General features: G+C 37.9%; 1 protein-coding gene across 1 annotated transcript in view; it reads left to right on the forward strand.

The window, feature by feature from the left end:
- Cntn6 (contactin 6) overlaps positions 1 to 22842 on the forward strand; it is a 161409-nt gene that overhangs the window by 70501 nt on the left and 68066 nt on the right. The window contains exons 6-8 of the mRNA XM_027931907.3: positions 16817 to 17001; positions 20783 to 20919; positions 21995 to 22124. Coding sequence (XP_027787708.2) covers positions 16817 to 17001; positions 20783 to 20919; positions 21995 to 22124 — 452 coding nt within the window. The remainder of the gene's footprint in view (positions 1 to 16816; positions 17002 to 20782; positions 20920 to 21994; positions 22125 to 22842) is intronic.

Here is a 22842-nt window from a genome sequence, read left to right on the forward strand (position 1 = left end):
GCCCCCAAAAATAGATTGATCATTGAGTTTATAGACAGAGCTGGATCGTTAAGGGACCATTAAATTCACCTATCAGAATGGCCACAAAAGGCGATCAATAACTAATAATCATCTTATTAATCATAGCAGTCATCAAAGCTGCTTTGGCTGAGGTGGTAAAAAGAATTCCACACAGAAAAAAAAAAATAAGTGGTTTCTGTATTATCCTTGCAGATAACATAATCTTGAGAGACTTTTCCAGAATAATGGATTCATCTCTTTAAAATTTTTGTGTTTAATCTTTCTTCGGATAATTGATGGGACCTCACTCATTTGGCAAATTAAGCAGCAATTATTTATTAACGCCACAATTAGGTATTGAATATCTCATCCAATCAATCATAGCTTAGTTCTTCGAGTCAGTCAGGAGAGATTCTCTGGGGGATAGGCCCTGGGCACTGGGGATATGGTGAATATCATATCCAAGCCCTGGGTGACTCACAGGCTGAGAAAGATGAGACTGATAGAAAAATGCAAGACCACACTTTTCTCCTGGGACCTGCTCTCTCCTTCTAGACCTTCACTGAAGGAAGATTCAAGTATCCTCACCTTAGCCTTTGACTGTCTGTCTTTCTTCTGCTCAGCCCTTACTTAAATCGAAATTAGAAAGGGTCACTTTCATGTCCTTTGGTAGACCAAGTTTTCGGCAATTACTTAAAAGGTTTTTTTTCTTTTTTCAAATCTCTGAGAAATGAGAAATTCATCTTCTTTTTTTGTTCCCCTTCTGCAAATTCTTCTTTTGACTCACAAGTTTTTTTCAATAAGAATTTTAGAACATGAAAGTTGAGCATTTACTATAGAGATTCTATGTAAATCCACACAGTTTCCTCTTCTTAACATCTTAAATTATTAGGGCGCATTTGTTCCAATAAATCAACCAACATTGATGAATTGTTATTAACTAAAGTCACGCTTCCCTCATGTTTTCTTATTTTTTGACTTAAAAGTCCCTTTATAATGATTTCTACCATGTGACATTGATGTTTCCTGTCTGCTTAGGTTATTTTTTTAGCTTTCGCAGTATCTCAGATTTTTCTGATTTACAAAAACCTTGAGAGTTTTTTTGTTGTTGTTTTGCTTTGGTTTTTGCAGTGCTGGGGGTGGAACCCAGGGCCTCTTGCATACTAGAGAAGTGCTCTCCCACTGAGTCACTTCCCCCCAGACATTGAGACTTTTAAAGAATGGTGATCTGTTTGATGGTAGGATTTTCTTCCAGTGGAATTTGATGAATGTTTTTCCTCTTCATTAGACTGTGATTATAGGTTTTGAAAAGAAAGATCACAGATAAAACGTACCTTTTTTTAATCACGTCATATCATGGGTACCGTTCTATCAAAGTGACTTGTGACTGTGAATACTGGCTTTGGCTGGCTGGCTGAAGTCATTTTTGCTAGGATTCTCCACTACAGAATTCTTCTAATTGTCCCCCTTTCCATTGCTGAGTCTTTGGAAAGAGGTGAGGACGTCGAAGTTGTGCCTCGCCTCCTGTAGCCTATTGAATCTGCATAGTGTATTTAGAATTCTTCCTGAAAGATTTGTCACTTCTCCCCCCATTCATTGATGTTCAATAATTTCCTGGCCCCAGTACTGACTCGTGTATTCTGGGTTCAGACTTTGGGTTTTAACCTGGTTCTCGTTGATTGACGTTAATGCTCAAATGACTTCTGCTTTGCCCCTGAAGGGGGAGGCTCTCTCAGTTGACGCTTCTGCCCTGTTACACCCGCCATCAACATGAGAATTATTGTGTGTGTTTCAGCCCTTCTTTATTTTTTTTCCAGCATTAGGAGACTTCTGCATGCCCAGCTCTCGTCCTGAAACTAGCCATTGCCCCAAGGATCTCTAGTTCCTTCTACTGGCGATGATAGTAGAAACCATAATTGGGTGTTAGGTGACCTCATTGCTTCTGGAAAGTCATTCATTTGGGAAATTTCAGATGACACAGTGAAGAAATATGCGTGCATGTATTATCTATGATCTACACATATCTATACATATTTCTCTGTGTAGCTTTACATATTAGATCAAGTTGAATGTGCTTTTTGACCCTAATCTGTTACCACATGGATTGTTACCTAGTTTTTCAGTGCTGATTTATAAAATTTCATTCTAACAGTATTGTGTCTTTTTTGCATTCTCACTAGTAATACATGAAATTTTAACATAGTTCTAAACACAAGCTAGCATATTAGTCAAAAATGTGTCAACGTTCCAATAGGTAAATAGTAGTCCTTCCTGAATGTTTTAATTTGCAGTTCTCTGATAACAAAAGTTGCTAAACATCTTTTTAATATGCTTGTTTACCATCTGTTCACCTCCTTTTGTAAGACGTCTGCTTATCTCTTTTCCCACTTTTTCAACTGAGATGCTTATTTTCTTATTGTTGAATTTAAAGATTTCTTTGTGTCTCTTGCATAGGGATGCATATCCAACATGGATTTTGCCAATACTCTCTCCCACTCTGCCGCTGTCCAGCTGCAGCAAAATAACTGGGGGGTGAAGAACAACTTGTGTAGATTGATACAGCAGGAGTAGGAGCCGTTTATTGTAGGATAACAGAGGTATTTATACATTCCACATAGCTTATCTAATTAACATAAACTCGACACAGCAGTCAACCAATAAGGAATCTCCACACTTAATGGCTCTCTGGCATTACTTCACAAACCACTCCCTCTGGCAAAATGCCAGGCGCCATCCAGACTTGTTTACAGACTCTAACATTTTCCAGGCGCCATCCTGAGTTGTTTACAGACTCTAACACCACTCTAAGGATTGTCTTTTTTTCTTAACAGCTTACTTCACAAAGCCCAGGTCTTTTCATTTTAATAAGGTACCAGCGATCCATTACTTTCTTCCTTTAATAAATCAAGATTTTGGTGTTAAATGTAAAATCTCATTCCCGTAGGTTACCTAGGTTTTTCTCCTCTGTCATCTTATAGAACTTTTAAACTTTTATGTATTACATTTTGATCTGTGATCCATTTAGCGTTAATTTGGGGGGAGTTTATGCCCAAATTCTTTTGATAGCATAGGAACATCCACTGGTTCCAATATTTGTTCAAAAGACAAACTTCTCTCCATTGCATTATCTTTGCACCTTTATCAAAAGATATTGGCTGCATTTGGGTAGGTCTGATTCTGAAATTATTTCTGGTTACTGTTTTGTCTACTCTTTTTTCATTACTACTTTGTCTTCATTACTGCACCTTTACAGTATATCTTCAAGTCAGGTAATGTCAGTTCTCCAAGTTTGTTCTTCTTACTATTATTGGCTATTTTTTTTTCTTTTTCTTTTTCTTTCTTTCTTTCTTTTTTTTTTTTTTTTTTTGGTGGTGGGAGAGTAACAGGTATTGAACTCAGGGGTATTCAGCCACTGAGCCAGATCTGTAGCCTTGTTTTGTACTTTATTGAGAGACAGGGTCTCATTGAGTTGCTTAATGCCTCACCATTGCTGAGGCTGGCTTTGAACTCACAATCCTCGTTCCTCAGCCTCCCAAGCTGCTGGGATGACAGGCATGTGCCACCATGCCTGGCTTGTCTACTGTTTTTGTTATGCTTTATTTCCTGGCCTTTCCAAACAATGTTTATAATCACTTTGTATCCACAAATAACTTGCAGGTCTTTTAATTGTGATTGCATTGAATCCATTCATCAAGTTAGAAAGAAAGAATGGGCATCCAAACAATATTGAATCTTCCAATCCATGAACTTTGAATATTTCTCCATTTAAGTAAGTCTTCTGTCATTGCTTTCATAAAATTTGTTTCATTTTGTTTTCTGCAAACAGATTTCATACACACACACACACATTTGGATTTGTGTTGTTAATATATATTATATTGTATTCATACATGTTATAATTGTTTTATTCAAATTACAACTGTCTATTTTTAGTATAAAAATTAGCAAACTTTATGAGATTAATCTTGTATCTCATGACCTTGCTGTAATCACTTATCAGTTGTGGAATGATATTTTGTTGATTTTTTGAAATTTTTGCATGAATATCTATATGGAACAATAATGTAATTTCCTCCTTTCCGGTCTTTGCACATTTGATTTCATTTTCTTGTATTATTGCACTAGCTAGGGTTTCTAGTACAGAGTTGACTAAGAGTGGTGAGGAGAGGCACCCTTCTCTTTTACCTCTGCCTAGTGTGAGATCATCCATCTCCTCACCATTAGGTGCAGTGTCTGTTCTGCATCCTTCATAGACATTTCCAATAGAAGAAAAACCAAACCAACCTTGCACACCTGGAATCAATCCCACATGAATGTGGTACATAAATCTTTTCGTTTTAATTGCTGAATTTGATTTGTTAATATTTTTGAGGATTTGTACACTTATATTCTTGAGAGGTACTGAGGTGTGATTGTCTTTCTTAAAAGATGTTCATTTTATTTTGGTATTATGATAATGATTATCTCATAAAAAGAATTAGAAATTATTCCCTCTGTTCTCATTTTCTCTAACAGAGTATTACAGAATCATTATTATTTCTTCCTCATGTGCCTAAAGATTCATCAGGGAAACCATTGGGGTGTGGCTTTTCCTACAGTAGGAGAATATTGGTTATCAATTCAATTTTGTTTTGCAATTCGGTTTAGAGTATCCATTTCTCCCTTGTGAGGATCTTAGTAGTTTATGTCTTTCAAGGAACTAATACAACTTGTTTGTACTTGTTCATGTCCCAGGATGGCAAGGACCTCTATTCTCACCACTTGTAGTCAACGTTGTGTTGGAAATTCTAGCAGGTGCAATAATAGAAGCAAGGGTGACATCTTTTTTGATTTGGACATTTGTCACTCTGTCCTATCCTCTTCTTCATTACCCAGCTTGAGATCTATCAATTGCATGGATGATTGAAAAAAAAAAAGCAAGCTTCTGGCTCTATTGACTTTCCTCTGTTAACCAACAGAGAAAAATTGTCAATTGCAAAATACTTTTCATTTGATTAATCACAGTCCCCCTCCCCATTCACGGATTTACTTTATGCAGTTTCAGTTTTCCACACTCAATTGTACTCTGAATATATTCAATGGAAAATTTCAGAAATAAACAAGATATTTTTGAGGAAGGGAAAGCACATCACATTCACCTAGCTTTTCTGAAATGACGTTACTGTGATCATTCTATTTTATGATTAGTTCTTGTTGATTTCTTACCATATGTAAGTTATAAATTAAACATTATCATAGGTATATATGTTATAGGAATAGCGTAGGTAGGTTTTGGTATGATCTGTACTTTCATGGGTCTACCAGATTTTTAGAAAATGTTCCTTGCACATCAGGTTGTGGGTGGGTGGGGGGCACTTCACTCTCATAAGAGAGGAGGAACACGTGTCCAAGGAACTTAGGAGGGAAAATGTTGAAAGTGAAAGTAGAACATCCCCAATCCAGGGAGTGTGTGCAAATTCACATCCATTGCATGGAATGAAATCAACCTGGGAAAAGGAATATCTATAAATTATTACAAGACATTGTAGGGCTTTCCATAGAGCAAGACAGACAGAATTCTGGGAGTACATCTGAAATGTCAGCTCCCAGGGAAGAATACAAGGCACGCAAGAAGACTGAGAGTCCTGTTGTCCTATTTTTCAAATACAAAACAAATATTTGTTGATATTTTTAATTATTGAAAAAAATCAGACATGTTCATTTTGCAAAATTCCAAAATCATAAGCAAGCAGAAAAGAAGAAAATAAAATTATCCTTACCCTTAATTCCTCTATCAGAAGAAAAACACTCTCAGTATCTGACTATGCATAGGCTCTTCCAGTCTTTATTTTATTTGTAATGCAGTTGGTATGCTACTCAGTGTGTTCATTTGTATGATAATTTTTTAAGCCTTGAGAATATGCCATGAACATATCTGTAGGTCACTGAATTCTCTTCTCTTCCCTCTTGTGTAATGATAGTGGGATAATTCACTATAGATATTCAGCCAGACTCCGACTGGTGCACATTGAGGGTTTTATTTTTTTTCTATTTTTTTAATCATGGGTAATGACATAATGAATATAACTGAGGCTTCATTTTGCCCGCATCGCTGTAAATTTCCTCAGTTTGCTTTTAGAAAATTGCAAATCCCGACATAGAGAAGATAAAATGCTACGTTTTCTGAAACATCTAGTCCGATTCTCAAGAACAGTCACAGAGGAGCCACACTGAGAGTCCAGGGACCAAGTGACCTCTTCTGATCCTAAAGATACACCCTGAGTCTAACATCAAACATTTGTTCACATTTTTTTTTAAAAAACTATAGATTGGGCTTCTATAATGCCATTTCTAAAATTAAACTAGTTTAAAGACTCTAAAATTCATCTGAGAGGCATATGTACATACTTCCACAAGTGACTCCTCATTCTTTTGTCTAGTTTATCACCACCTCTCCGGAGTCCATACTTCTTACTGTGAAGTAATTGGCAGTCACTGGAGAGCAAGATTTCAGATCTATGTTGGAAGAGATTTGGGACCAAAGAAGGAACCATTTTTTTTTTTTCCTATTTTCCTGCTAACCTTGGAGCTCATCTCTAAGCCTTTACTAAAATTTGGAGTCAATATGTTTGAAACAAAACAAAGCAAAAAACTCTTTGATTTCCCTTTCCGGTCCTTATAGAAAAATAACGGTGTCTATTGGTAGCAAAGCACATCATTTCATTAGGTAAAGAACGTTTTGCCAAGCACATATTACACATCTTAGTAAGGTTGAGCCTCCTCTTGTACTTGGTTAGATTAAACAGGATCAATAAGGCTTGGTGGTTTAGAGCTCAGCTTCTATGCAAAAAAAAAGAGACTTGGGCTCACATTCTTTCTTTTTATTTACTATGTGATGTTGCCATGTGAGCCAAACTCTCCTGGTCCTTCTCATCTGCAATTGTGAACAGCAGCGCTCATGTATTTTATAGTATTATTGTGTAGTTTCAGTGAAGCGCTCAGCTAAGAGCCTGGTATGTAGGATGTGCTCAATAAATACTAGATGTAGGAGCTGGGGTTATAGCTCAGTGGTAGAGCACTTGCCTCACATGTGTGAGGCACTAGGTTTGATCCTCAGCACCACATAAAAAATAAATAAAATAAATAGTAAAGATATTGTGCCCATCTTAAAAAATAAAATAAAATAAATATTAGATATGGGCTGGGATATAGGTCAGTGGCAAAGTGCGTACATCGCATATGCAAAGCCCTGGGTTCAATCCCCAGTTCCATAAGAAGAAAGAAAGAAAAAAAAAAAGACCCCAACCAAAAGAAGAAGAAGAAGAAAGAAAGAATAAATAAATAAAGACATAATAATAACAGGAAAATGAAATGTTAGTGTATCATTTTCAAATCTCCTTTAAATCTTTATAAGAGGGTTTACACTTATGAGTTGAGACAAGGTCAAGACAAATAAATGTGAGAAAGCCCAACCCTTCAAACCTTAAGTAAAGTTTCCTTTTCTTTAAGAATACCAGAGGTGTGTGTCTAGGGTTAGTATTAATTATTAATAGAAAACTACAAGCATTCTATAATTGCTGAACACAGTCTTAGTTTTAGCCCTATCTGCTGCCGAGATGGGAAAGTTTATGGTCCGTATGTAAATCAGTGGTTACTTTACTTCTGTCAAAAGGAGTAGAAATTAAACCTAAAATGCTTACCTTTGGACAGTGGTTCTTTGCTGTCCCTATCGACGACCGGTTGCCCTACAGCGATTTGCTTCCTTATTTGGGGGTTGAGATTTTATATTTCAGAATGCTCTCGATTTCTGACCTTTCCTCACTCCATCTTCTTATGTGTCCTTTGTCACCTCCAGTTAATGTAAAGGGGAGGTGAGACCCCGAGAGGTGAAGTGACTCACATTCAGGCATGTAAAATTCCCTTGTGTTCTTTTACTCCAAGAGAAGGTACCATTCTGTTACCATTGCTCTTACGGATGGATGGAAGGAAGGACGAAGGAAGGAAGGAAGGAAGGAAGGAAGGAAGGAAGGAAGGAAGGAAGGAAGGAAGGGAGGGGAGGAATTATGGATTTTCACATACAGTGGCTGTGGGGCCAAATACCAGGCTAAGACCTGCAACCTCTAAGATTCTGTCCCCAAGGGAAGCTGGGTGGTGTATCATCCATCCTAAGTCCTTCAGGCCACCAGAAAAAATACCACCGTCTATTTTGTCTCATACACACAAATCAATTTCTCCTCTCTCTAGGAGCCAGGAAGTCTAAAATCAAGGCAATGGCAGATTCTGTGTCTGGCCCAGGGTCAAATGAAGGCCACTCTTCGTTTCCTGGGTAGCTCAGTCTGGCTGTGTCTTGCATGGTGGAAGAGACACCATAGCTCCCTCAGACCCCTTTACTGGGGACACTGATCTCATTCATGATGGCTCCACCCCCCAAGGCCTGGTCGCTTCCCAAGGGCCCCATGTCCAGCCTGGGGTGAAGAGTTTAGCTTATAAATTCTGGAAGGAGAACAACATTGAGTCCGGCATAGGCCCTGACCAGGAAAACAGAATAAAAACTATGTTTCCCTTCCTCGGAAGGGAAGGTTTTTCCCATTTCTCCCCTAACCATGAGATTGCTTTTCTACAGAACTCATGAATTTATCCCCAGTCTATCCCCAAAGGACATTCTTAACATTCTAAGCTCTTTGTCTGAATATTTCAAGTTGGGGAACTGAAAGCAGCCAGCTGAACGGTCTGAAAATTTAACAAAGCCTTCTTGGCGGGTTTTGTTATCCTGCTCTGTGAGATTGAAAATGGCCACGGACAGGATTTTCTGAAATGAGGTTTAAGTTAAGAATAATCCCAAATACGAGCATCTTAGGAAACTGGTTCTCTGTACCAATCTCTAGTTCAGAACTAAGGAGGGTCTGGACTTAAGCTATGGATAATGAGTTTTAAGCAATCCAAGGGAGAACTATAAGCTTTCTCAAATAGCACGAGTGATGAAAATTCTATTTATGGGCTGAAAGTGTAGAATCCAAGCGCAGGTTTCTACGAGCGTGTGAAGAGCTTCGATTTAACTTCCAGTGCAGGTCGAACTGGGCCAGATGGTTAACAAACGTGTTCTTTCTCTTCAGATAAAATTAATAGGACGCTCATTCTATAAAAGCACAAAGACCTGAGAGAATGAACTTGAAGTCCTTACTTATGCCAATGCTTATTTAAGAAGCACGAAAATCAGAGTGTAAGGAAAAGAAGAAAGAAAGAAAACCGTTGCTTTTATCATCTCGTTATGTTGCACAACTCTGATAACACATTTCAGGAAGATGATTTAGAAATATAGGAACACAGGAAGAAAAGACTTTTTTTTTTCTGCAATGTACGCTTTGAAATACAAGGTCCAAGAATCCCTCCTCTCTGATCTGAGGACACTTTGGATGACAGAATAGATTCAGATTGGTTTTCTTTGTTGCGGTTTACATCCATAAGTACATTAAGTTTGAATTCTTGCAGGGAAAAAGGGCAGAGGGGGGTGTGGGAGGAGAAGGAGGATTAGAGATGAAAGGAAAATCATGTCAGAAACGGCTGAACCCTGTAGTTAGTTAGAATAACAATGGCAGTGCTCTTTTTGACTCTGGATTGTGGCACAGTTCCAGTTGACCACATCTCCGTTACAAAGCTCACTTCAAGAACACCCCTGGCTCCACAGCCCTTTTTGGTGTGATTAGCATGCTAAGATTGCATCTTAAGTAAATCACTTTCTCTTGCACCCAAGCAACTGCCAGGGAAACTTGCACCATGAGTATCATCACGGTGGACCAAGTAGATCGAACCTCAAACAATCACCGGAATCCAGAGGAGGAAAAGCATACCCCGCTTCTTATGATTGAAAGGGTGGGCAACTCAAAAGACTTCGAAGGCAGATGACAATAAATTAGACTGTTCTGGAACTCCAAGCAGAGGAGAATTGCAGGTTATAATTTCGTTGAAATGATCTGTCTGAACGCGAGCACAACTCTGTAAAGATAATCAGCATGGCCAAACGCTGTCAACCGAGCGTTTAACGAAGGTGATATATGGAAGTCATCTGTCATGATGCCTGGTACATAGTAAACACTCAATTAATGGTGGTTAATAGTATTTTACAAGGCCCAGCTTTCTTACACAGGATTCTCTTTTCTTTGGAAGACAATGTTTGATTCTTTTTCTAGCTACCAACATGGTCCATTGATGATGAAGCGTGTGGGAACAATGGTCCTCCATGGCAGGGGGTGCCATGTCTCACTCAGGAGATCACTGCCCTTGTAGTTAGGGAAATAAACATGAGCACTATAAGGGGTGGTGATCTGTACAGTAGTACCGGAGGAAAGAAATTGACTTTGAGGGACTTATATCCATTCTTGTTTGTATGGTTTGGATGTGAAGTGTTCCCCCAAATCTTCTATGTTAATGCAGAAATATTCAGAGGTGAAAAGATGAGATTGTGAGAGCTGTGACCTCATCAGTCCATCCTAGTTGGAATGGATGGACCAGGTGGTAACTTCAGGCAGGTGGGGTGTGGCTGGGGAGGTGGGTCACTGAGGGCATGCCTTGGAAGGGTGCATCTTCCCTTTCTACTGCCCTGCTCTCTGCTTTCTGACCCTCCATGAGCTGAATATCTGCTGGGCCCTTCCGCCATGTTGGTCTGCCTCACTTTGGGCCTAGAGCCATGGAGTCCGCCATCCATGGACTGAGATCTCTGCAGCTGTGAGCCCCAGATAAACTTTCCTTCCTTTAAGCTGTTCCTATTAGGTATTTTGGTCACAGCTAGGCAAAAGGTAACTAAAACACTTTGGTAGCCTTTTCGTTTTTGATGTGGAAGTCTGACCTTAGCTTATGAATGATTGGTAAATCAATTTGTATTGAAAGCCTCACCGTAGAAATTCCTTAACAGAGAAAACAAACACATACATCTATATCATATAGATAATTCATTCTCTGGGCATGATAAATGATAAACAAATTCTTGCTTTTGACCTGATCAGTCACATTATTTATCATATTAGATTTTTATTGCATTTTATTATTCATGTTTAAGCATATTGTTTACCGTGTTAGTGTGTTAAACACACGGCATGGATTGTCTCACTTAATCCTCATAATAAACCTATGAATGATATATTATTATTAATTCCAATTCTGTGAGTGAAAAAAAAATTGTGCTCATAAACATGCCACAAAATACAGCTAAATATGGAAGTCTTACTTCTCTTTATATTGCATAAATAACGTTATACTACTATAACTTTATTATGATCATTTTTATTTACACAGAATAGTATGCCTTAGCAAATTTAATTTACGTTAAGCTTTAAATCTCACTACTAAAGTTGTTTCATTTTTCTTTCACGTCTTCCTGTTCTTTCCATCCACTTGTCTGTTTAGGACTTCAAATAAGAGAGAAGGCATGAACTGTAAAGTAGTTCATCATTGTTTATCTTAGAAGTTTGAGGATAAAATGAAAACTATCATTAAAATGCATTTTTTAGAAAAGTCAGCTGTTTTAGAGTCCGTGTCCTTGAGTCTGTGTCTCACGTTCTGTGTTAGTTTTTGTGTGGCTGTGACCAAAATACCTGATGAGCACAACTTGAAGGAGGAATCAATGGTTCACTTCATGGTTATCTCACCCTATGAATCTGGGCTCAATGTGAGGCAGACAGAGGGAGCATCATGGTAGGAGGGTATCTGTTATGGTTTGGGTGTGAGGCATCCCCCAAAAGCTCATGTGTGAGACAATGTAAGAAAGTTTAGAGGTCTATTGATTGGCTCATGAGAGCCTTAATCCAAACCAGTGAGTTAATCCCACCAGGGCATTAATTAATGGTAATTGAGAGTGGGCAGCATTTGACCGGAGGAAGTGCTGGATTGGAGCATAACTTTCAGGTTTATATTTTGTATTTAGAGAGTGGAGTCTCTCTCTCTCTCTCTCTCTCTCTCTCTCTCTCTCTCTCTCTCTCTCTCTCCTTTCTGATCTTCCTAAGAGCCAGTTCTCTCTGCCTCACTCTTCTGTCATGATGTACACCCTCACCTCTAGCCCCAAGGAATGGAGCCAGCTGTCTATGAACTGAGACCTCTGAAACCAGGAGCCCCCAAATAAATTTTTCCTCCTGGAAATTCTTCTGGTCAAATCTTTTAGTCACAGCAACAACAACAACAAAAGCAGACCAAAACAGTGTGGTAGAGAAATACTACTCCATTTATGGTAACCAGGAATCAGAGAGAGGGGAAAGAGACCACAGGGAAGACGCACCCTTGCAGAGCAGCCCCTAGTAACCCACCTCCTCCAGCCATGCCTTACCTACCTACCATCACCACCCAGTCAGCCCATTCAAACTAGGATGTCCCAATTGGTTACAGCTCTCAAAATCCAATTGTTTCACCTCTGAACATTCCTCTATTAACACAGGAGCTTTCGGAGGACACATCATATCTAAACCATAGCACATGACTAGGGATAATCAATAGAATCATGATATTCATTCACAGCAATGATATAACAGATCTGAGAAAATTTGGAGCATCTAATTATTAATTATGAAATCTTATAAAACTTCTTTTATCTCCCATTCGGTTTTTTTTTGTGAATATGAAATTCTTGGAACTTTTGAGTCCTTATTTTTGTGGGTTGGTTGCTTCAAGAATTCTAAAATATCTTGAACAGAAGATATCATATGCAGAAGGAATCCACCCTATCATACAATTCAATCACACTGATAGAAGGTAAACCCAGCTACCGTTGTGTCCTGGATCTATTTGTGAGGTCACATTTGGTTGAAAGTAGCAGGAAAATGATTCAAATGGTTGAAGACAAAAATAGAATGTTTTGATAAACTAGAATGTTCCAAGAGTTGTTTTGTTTTGCTTTGTTGCTTTGTTTGCACCAGGCATGACTTGACCTAGGTGTGCAAAGAATTCCAAGTGTGTTTCTTCTGTGTTTGCTTAATGCATTTCTGGTAAACTGTTGACTAGAAGCTTGAAGTTAGTATCCCACTCAAAAACCCAGAGCAAAGACATCCTGACATCAATCACTTTTGGAAAGTAGCTGCAGAGTTGAGTCTGCATGCCTTTGACTGGTCTGTCTTGGCTCCATGCTGGACCATCAAGGTGACCTTGGTGTGCAAACCTCCCATGGCCATATCTGATCCAGAGCTCTCTCCTATTGGCACTACTTCCAATTAGATGAAGTAAAAATAGCAAGGATTGGGCTTCTGGAAAAAGTAAAATGCAGGCAGCAAACAAATATCCTCTGTCAACTTAGAATCTTGTAGCCTTCAAACTTTAAAGGTAATATAAAAAAAAACACAACACACATAATCTTATTTCCTTCTCAGTAATTGAATTGTGTAGCAAATATTCATCACTCTACATATAATCCGGGTGAGAAAAAACATGGAGGTGAACATAGGAAAGGTTCTAGTATTTTCTAGAATTTCCAGAAAATTTCTTAGAAAAGAAACACTGGAAATTCTAGAAAATACTAGAACTTTTCCTATGTTCAGCTCCAAGTTTATTCTGCCTTTTTTTTCTTTTTTTTTTTGCATTTGGCTTTTATTCTTGGCCCTACAGAATAATAAGCTCTTAGAATATGTTTCACAATGCCTGGTTTTTCACAGTGGTCCACTACTTGTTTCTGACCTTCTGGGCCTTCGATGTTTAATTCTACAGACTTTATGGGAGTCTAATACCTATACAGAAAGGCCATATTGAAACACATTTAAGGATTCCTTGCACTTGACTATGGAACTCAAAGTCACATAGACTGTTAAAAAGCATCCTAATTCATTAGTTTTCCAAGAGACAGACCCTGAAAGGATAATTTTTTGAAACTTGAATATAAGAATTCTGAGAAAGAACCCTTGACAGAATGATTATGTGGGGCAGGAAAGAGACAATGACCAGGCAGAGACCACAGGAGGTAGGCTCAACTTCGTCCTGCCTTCAGGAAAGACTGCAGGTGACCTGAGAGTTGTGTCACAGCAGGACTGTGGGACCCCGAGCATCTGCACCAGTACCCTATGTCAGCTACTGGTTAGGGCTGCTGGGGGGTCCTGTAAATCCCTGGGTGCTTTCTGCTTTGTCTTTGTGAAGGTGAGGTCAGCTCTCAGAGTTGGAAAGTCTTTGCTACAAAGTGATGCAGGTACAGGCTGGTGATGGTGAACGTTCTTGGGAATCCGGGGTGCATAAGATTCAGAAGGGTTAGGAGCCCGGCATTGATCTTTTCACACTATTGGAACAGTATGTCAGTACAGGATAGGTCTTTTCTACTCTCCAGGGTAAAAGGGCTTTTCCAGTGGGACCCCCTATTGTCACCGAGTCCTCTCTCCTTGAGAAAGTTGGAATACTTGGGACAAGTTGAACTCATTCTTCTTGATTCCTCCCAGTGGGGCCACTGGCAATGGAAACCCACTTTTTGTGAAAGGGCAGAGACTTAGGCTGTTACGGGATGATCTTTTCATCTGTCTCCTGATAGGTGAGTCTCTTTTGAGACAACAACACACAGCCACAAATCCCTGCTCTGCCTCTTTTAGCTACAGAAAAGGTCTATAAAATCATAATGCACATACTATCCACCTACACAGCAGCTGGCACAGAGGCTGTGTTTAATAAAAGGGAAATATTTGTGGTAGTTTTATTACAATTATTATTATAATTAGGTGAGTATTTAGTAATGCAAAAAAATGACTTCTATCTTGACAATCTATAGAAAGTACTAAGACATATCTAGGAGAAAAAATATAATTTTTACTTAATTTTTTTGCCTGAATATTTCAGTTTAGAAGCTTTTTCAGTTGGGTATTTTGTACAAATCTGTCCTAAGCTTCAGAGTTGCACTTCCATAAAAAGACAACAAAGCATCTTGGATTCAGACAAGTCTAAGAGCTTCTATTTATTTTTCTCTTTATAAATTAGCTTCCCCCCGCTAGGGCTGAGGACCAAACTTAGGGCCCTGCACATGCTAGGCAAGCTCTCTGCCACTGAGCTAAATCCCCAACCCCTATAAATCAGTTTCTTTAGAAGATTTTCATTGCACAGATAGTGCATGCTCATTGTGAAAAACTCATAGAAAACAGAAATAAGCCAAGAATGGAGAATATACGAAATTCATATCCCAGCAACCCATGGACAACAATATTAATATGTTCACATGTGTTTAAAATGAATGATAAATGTATAATATGAAATTTACCAGATTTTACCAATATCTTTCTTAGTAAATTTTCTTCTAGGACTTCATTTTTATTGGTTAGGTATTTCATAAAATGAGTATGAAAACTAGTCACTCAGGGTTAATTGCTACATGGAAACTACCCATTTAAGAAAATATCAACCTAAATTTATGGCAGGTGAGAAATTGTCTTAAAAGGACTGAACGTAAATTTAGGATAGTAATTCTTTTCATTTTGTTTTTGACAAAATTCAAGTTATAACTGTAAATATATGTTCACTTTAAGAAAAATAACTGACCCCAGGTTTCTACATGTACCTATGAGCATGTGGTATGGTTTTCTGGGCTCTATCTTTGATGTTCACAAGAGGATCAAAGTGTTCTGCCAGGAAGAATTCCTTAGGCTTCATTAGTTTTCGTGCTGTATTTGAATCTGCTCCCAGGTCATCACCCATTTTCTGGGAGCTGTTTCCTGCTCCAACTCTACAAATCTTGTGTCAGTGCCTTTGGGTACGATTGGATGATTCTCTCACGTTACTTTCAATGACTTGAAGAAACCCACGTCTCCTGCAACGCTTAACAAATGGACTTTGCAGGATGACTTCTTATTATTAATTTGAAATATAAGGAGAGTGGAAATATTTAAATCATATGAACATCTACAAGAAATGGGAGTGGCTAGACAGTAAGAAAGGAGAGATGTTTGTCTCAATAGACCATAGATTCATTTTGCAAATGTACAGTTTATTAGTGAAAGTTTTCCTGATGTCATGTTGCTTCAAGCCTGCATTTCTTTATACCTGTGATCATGAGACCGTCTACACCAGGGATCCTAAGCTCATTCCTTATGGTTGGATACTTTATTTCAGATATTATAAAGTTTATTTTTGCTTTATTTAAAGATATCCCCCATTAAAGTAAAAATATCAGATGTGAGATATTAGTCTCAATTTCTGTAGATAAAATAAATCCTTCCTAGGAAGAGACAGGGTATGGTATAAGTTGACCTTTATCTTTTTAAATAGTGTATAAATTAGTAGAATCTTTGAGGATTATAGAAACTATATTCCCAATTTATATGGATCTGTTTTACTGTACTGATACCCCTTTATAATATAGGCACCCATCTGGAATGTTTCTAGTTACCCGTTGGTATCAATTCAGATACAGAGGCATCTACATGTTTGCTTTAGAATCTGTAAATAAATATAAAGCCTGATTAGTCTTAAATGCCACATTCTCAGCAAGAATTTCCTTGACCATCACCTTTAAATTGATGCAATCTTATTACTATCTCTGGCTCCTATTCCTTTTGTTTCAATTACAAATTGCAAATGTGTTTGTTTTCATTATTTGTTGATGTTATGTGTCTCTGCTGGTCTCTAAGCAATGTGAGAGCAGAGAGCCTATGTCTATTTTATTCATCAATGGATTCCCTGAGCTTAGTACAGTGACTGGCACACGTCAGGTCCTTAATCAAGAGTTCAATAAATGAATGAGTGAATGGTGAATGATTGTACGATCGGAAAACTAGTCACGTTACCATAGGTTGATTGAACTTTTTTTCTCCAGAGTTGTTTTTAAGGATGCTCTTGTTTTATCCTTCTGTCATAAAGATTAAACCGTCATCTGTTCTAATGAGGTCTAACTGTTTAGTCCAGTCCCTGATATTAGTTGGAGGAGGTTGGACGGAAGCCCGTTGCCAGGGAAAGTCAAATACAGCAAATCCAAAGCCGTCCTCGAAATCCCCAGCTTCCGACAAGAAGATGAAGGCTTCTACGAGTGCCTTGCAGGCAACCTTCGAGGAAGAAACCTCGCCAAGGGTCAGCTGATTTTTTATGGTGAGCAAATAAAATATTCCATAATAGCACTCAGTGAATGGCAAATGTCATTATCATGTTATAGGAGAAATGCGCTTCCAGGTTGGGTGCTTAGCACAATGATTGGCAGGTAGGAATGACCATCTTTAAAATACACCCTGTCACCAAGGTATTGTTTATTACAATTGCCTGGGAAATATCAGCCATGTCATATTTATGCTACAAAAAACTTATAATATAAGGTAGCAGGGACCCCAATATATCTTCTATATAACATTCAGCAGCAGCCTATGGTGATCTTAATTATAATTAAAGTGGAATTTAGAAAAATGATAGGAAAAATATCATATTGAATGGTGGTTTGCAGTATTTGTTTCCATTTATTTTAGACTTTGCCCGTGTGAAGGGCACAGAAAAATTTTACCTCATTCAAATATATATATATATATGTACCAAAATCATTTATGAACTAAGTGAGATAATAAATTAATAAATTATCTAAAAAGTTGTCTACACTCTCTTTCACCCAAGCCAAAATATGCACTTGCTTGGAACTATTATTATTTTTTTATATCAAATATACCGTAAGATATATCTTGGAATTATTATAATGTTGGATGCTTTTAAAACATCCTTAACATCTTTGAAAAATTTGAAGCCTGCATCACAGAAGTTTTTAAAAGTGTATTTACACATATCTAAAAATATTCTCCTATGTGACATGTTTAAAATCAATGACAAACATATTGGAAAAAAAAATAATTATCTTTCGGTTAACTAGAAAAATCATGGGAATGCCAATTCAGTGTCCTGGGTGGATAACATATTGTGCCTTGGTTATATTATTTTCCATTTCTTTTAAAATTTCCAATTTTAACTCAAAATGAAAAATACTGTTTTAAATATAGAGTATGATTCCCTACCAATGATTCCCTAGCAGTTTTATCAATGTTTCCCAAGGAAAAAAAAAATTTTAATACTAACTGCTTTTTAAATGAACATCTTTGGAATTTAGTATCCTGTGTCAATGAAACAGTAAGAAAGAAATTGGGATTTTTTCAATTTCAGTAGAATCATGGTATTAAAGTCTTTGGCTAGTTTTCAATAAATATTTCCCATTTTTTTTCTATTTAATAAACAAAGATATAATCAAGAGATGAACCAGAATACCCAAGGTATCTATAAACTGGGAATGAATCATAAAATACATTCTTCTACAATGATCCAGTAACTATTAGCTTTCACAGAATTTTGCATATAATAATTCTTGAATTTCTTACAATCATCTTGAGAGGTAGCACAATCACTTTCTGTGATACTCTAGGTAAGAAACTTTGAGATGAGTTGAAATAGATCTCACAGATATTGATAGTCAAGTCCAAGAATGAGATCTTGAGGGGGCTTCTGAAACTGGACTCTTTTAAAGGTCTTCAACATGGTCACCCAAGTCCTGGACACTCCATCTCACCATGATCTCATCAGCCATGTATAGAGTCCACACAGTCCTTGTGGGGAGGGATAATGGATAATTGGTCAATAAGATAGTCATTATACTTCTCAGTCATCTATTAAGTACTTTGCCAAAGTGCTCCAAAAAGAAGAGAGACTGGGCTCAGTTATCTCAGAGCTGATGAGCAGCTGAAAAAATTCGAGAGCTGTTTCATTACATTACTGCTTAAGTTGTAATTCACAGATAAGTAACACTATAAATCCCTCTCCATGTTGTCTTTTAACATCCAAAAGGATTTTCTAAAGTTTTATTATCACTACAAAAGAAGAGAACATGGTCAGAGAAGTCCAGTGATTTTTCTATTACTCGTTGATAGAAGTAAAAAAAAAAAAAAAAAAACTCTAAAACTCACGCTGGTTTGGTAGACACTAAACTCTAAGCTTTTATCCATGTAATTGCTATATGGTTGAAGATTGAACACTTTGCTAATCAGGATGCTAAGCATCCAGACAATGTTGACATTCAGTTAATGCTAGAATTATGACAAGAAGCAAAGAATTAGATTATAATGCTTTGTGAGCTCTTGAGATCGTATATGGATATGATTTTTTTTTTCTCCCAGGTCAAATATATACTAAGACAAATTTTCAACAAGTATCTACAAATTTTAAAATTTGATTAATAACATGAAGAAACAAGATTCAGTGTTATCACCACACCCTGTTAGTTCCCTTGATCTGTCCCCCAAGGCTTTAGAAGGCATGTTCTGTATCTTGATGTTACACTGATGTCCACTGGTGAAAATCTTACCCTTAGTTTTCCATACCAGTGATATCATGAGAAGTTCCCCCCCAAGAGAGGGGCCCTGAAGGACCATTGTTTCCCTAGAGGCTGATGTTATAGTAGAAAAGTCTGGAAGTCAGACAGCCCTGGGTTTTATGTTGTGCACCATTTTAGGTTCTCAGGGTTCCACTTCTTATTCTAACTATTGCTGCAGGGACCAGCTCAGCACTGCATTCTATAGGTATACCGTGACAGAGGGGACCACTCTGAGTACCTCTTGTTTCCTGAGCTGAGTTTTTTGATCTCTTTAGGAACCTGCTTAGCATTTTCGCATGTGCATCCTGTCCGTGCTGGTAGTCTATACCAACACTACCCTTAGGTGACGATGAACAAAAACTAGTGAATAAATGCTTCCCCTTACTTCCTCGGAGTAGATAATGTACAAAGAGTCTTTAGAATTCTTTACCTGGGATTGGGTGAAAATGGCCCATGTTGGTGGTCAATTCCATAACTCATCTTGCATTGACCCTCTCTGTTTCCCTATTGAATCACCCTTTCTCTGATAGTTTCCTTTTGGGATCGCATTCCCAAACAAACATCCTAAACACCAGTGCTTCACTTTGGCTATCTTCATAGAATTCAAATTGTGACTTCTCTCTTTTCTAAATTTGTCATCTTGAGCAGGTTATCTTAAATCTCTGAAAAAAAAATTGACTACAAATCAAATTAATTGCAATTACTCATTTAAAATATCTCACTCGTCATTTTCAAAGATTCCAAGGGAAAATCCTTCTGCTCTTACATATACCAGGACAGAACTAAATAAAGGAGGGGGGTCGATTAGCATGTTTGGACAGTTTCCAATCATCTTCACGGAAGAAATAATCATTTTTAAACAATTAATGTGTATCCCACCTGTTTACATGAATAATCGTTAGCTAAAGCTAATGCCACCTTATTTTCATATCATGTGTACGTTTTCTTTTTGACTCAGTACTTTTTCATATTGGAAAATGATATTTTTGGAAGGCCTGTACTCAGGATCAAAGTTAGGTGCCAAATCTGTATCAAACTCCAGAGAATCCAAAAGTATTGGACTGTCATCCTGTAGGATGTGGAGGCTCACATTTGGTTGATGCTCCTAGCTATTGAGTCGTGATTGTTTCCTAAAAAGATATGCTTCATTTTTTTTTTTCTTTTTTGTTAGCTGAGACCAAATCTGGCCCACAGAGGGTTCAGATTTGGCCTGTATTTTCCAAATTGACCTTTGTTCTCACCTTTAGTTCACATCATTCTCTGACCCTGTTCTCCATTTGGATCTTACTTCTAGCTGGTCCTACAGGTACAGCAGAAGGACAGATAGCAAATATTGAACCTCAGCCGAATACCTAATGATATTTGCAGCAGACTTCCGTTACTCCCACTAAAGCTCCTGTATGTCCCCTCTCTCAAATCACATGTATGCCTTTCCTCTGGACCCAGTCAACCTGGTCCTGGGAACAGAGCGGTGTCCTCGGTGGGTGACTGCCTTGCCGATTATTTGTGCTTTTTTTCTCTTTTTTGAAACAGCTCCTCCAGAATGGGAACAAAAAATCCAAAATACATACCTCTCTATCTATGACAGCTTGTTTTGGGAGTGCAAAGCTAGTGGAAAGCCAGCTCCCTGGTACACGTGGTTGAAGAATGGCGAACGCATCCACCCAGAGGTAAGCAGCCCTGTTGCTGGGAAAACTTCACCTGATTTGCTAATAATAATTGTAATTGATACCAAGAGCTCAAGCTAGTGGAGGGTATAGTTTATTCCAGGAAAGGAGCTATTTTGTTGTTTATTTAACCCTTAAGCAATTCCACACAGTATCTATTGCTATTCCCCCTATTTTACAAGTGAGAAAAGTAACAGTAGGGAGGACAAATAAATTGTACAAGGTCACACATATGTTTAGCCACAGGCAGTACCATCATGATCGTCATCATAGTTAACATTATTAAGCTCTCCTATAATTCAGGTCCTGTATTAGGTATTTTCCGTATATTGTCACATGGTATGCTCATAGCACCATCTCTATTACGTAGAATGAAAAAAGGGAATCTCAGAGAGGTGAAGCCATTGGCCAGGGCCATACAGCAGCTTGCAAAAGATAGAATTAGCTTGCCAACCTTTGTCAAATACCAGGACCCCCAGCCTACGTTGACTAGCCTTTGAGAATGGGAAAGTTACCTTGAAATACTTAGTTTTACGTTAAAATTGTACCATTTCAATATAATATTCAAAATTGTATTTCTATACCCCAAATGGAACTCAGTGACAGATTTTGGTTGTTGAGGTTCTTTGTACTGTAGGCTGCAGTAAGGGAAAGTTCCTATCCTCCAACTTAGAACTGAAGTGGCAAATTGTCAGATTGTCGAATTTCAAGACCTTACAATAGGAAGTTCAGATAATATTCTGACCATGACATTTATGCCATATCACTATCAACCATGTTTTTTGGAATTGCTGGACTGATGGATTTTTCCAAATACTTCATATATCATTTAACACAAAATTAACATGCATTTGGTGCAAACAGTGCCAATTTTTCCAGAAATGAAATAACTAAAAGTATACTAAGTATATTTCCATTTTTTTAACTTCAGAAAGCTGCTCAGGATCATGGAATAATACACCAAAGTATCACATTTCAGATGTGATTTGCACACATGTTGTTTAATAACATCTTCTGGTAAAGCAAATGCCTATATTCATGAGTTGGTACTTTTACATACTTTTTTATTCTTTATTAGGAGAGAATTCAAATAGATAATGGCACGCTCATCATAACTATGCTGAATGTATCGGATTCTGGTGTCTACCAATGCACTGCAGAAAACAAGTATCAGATCATTTACGCAAATGCAGAGTTGAGAGTTTTAGGTAAGTCATTCATTTATAGCCAGAAAATGCAAAATGACGCTATCATGCGCAATGATCATACTGATCTAAACACAACTTTCCTATAAATTAAAAATGGCTCTCTCTTGAAATAATGAGAAATATCAAAATAAGCTTTTCATACAATTTAAGGAAACAATTATTATTCTGCGTGGACAACACAGTAATGTTTGAGAAAGTGCCTACTGTGGGGAGTGTTCAAATCAGAAGAGGTTCCTCCACCCTGATTCTGGCCAGAGGGTTTGAATACAACTCAAATGAATCCATTAAGGATATTTTCAGCTGCCAATCAAAGCAGAAGGGATACTTAGCTTCCGAGGCACACGAAAAGAAAATCACAATGTGAAGAGACTTAACAAAAGGGGACTTACTCTACCAAGAGGGGCAGCAGCTGTCAACTTGGCAGTATTGTTTTTTATACCTTTTCCCTGTGCAACACACAAGGTTTCAAAATGGCCCTAGAAATTAGTCTCCAACCCTGTTGCAGAGAGGAGGGAGGTTAAGCACTGACCACGCCTGTCTTCTTGATGAGAAAGGCAACATTTCCCTGAACTTCTATAGCAAGCTTCTTTTCTGTCATTCACTAAAACTTAGTCACAGGACCATCCACACCACAAAGAAAACTGGGGAAATGATTTTCTGTCACAGAAAATGTTGAGGCTGGGCAGTGCAAGAGTGATACTTTGTGAAATCCAAAGAG

This window comes from Marmota flaviventris, chromosome 20, assembly GCF_047511675.1.
Source record: "Marmota flaviventris isolate mMarFla1 chromosome 20, mMarFla1.hap1, whole genome shotgun sequence".
NCBI classification, from domain to species: Eukaryota; Metazoa; Chordata; class Mammalia; order Rodentia; family Sciuridae; genus Marmota; species Marmota flaviventris.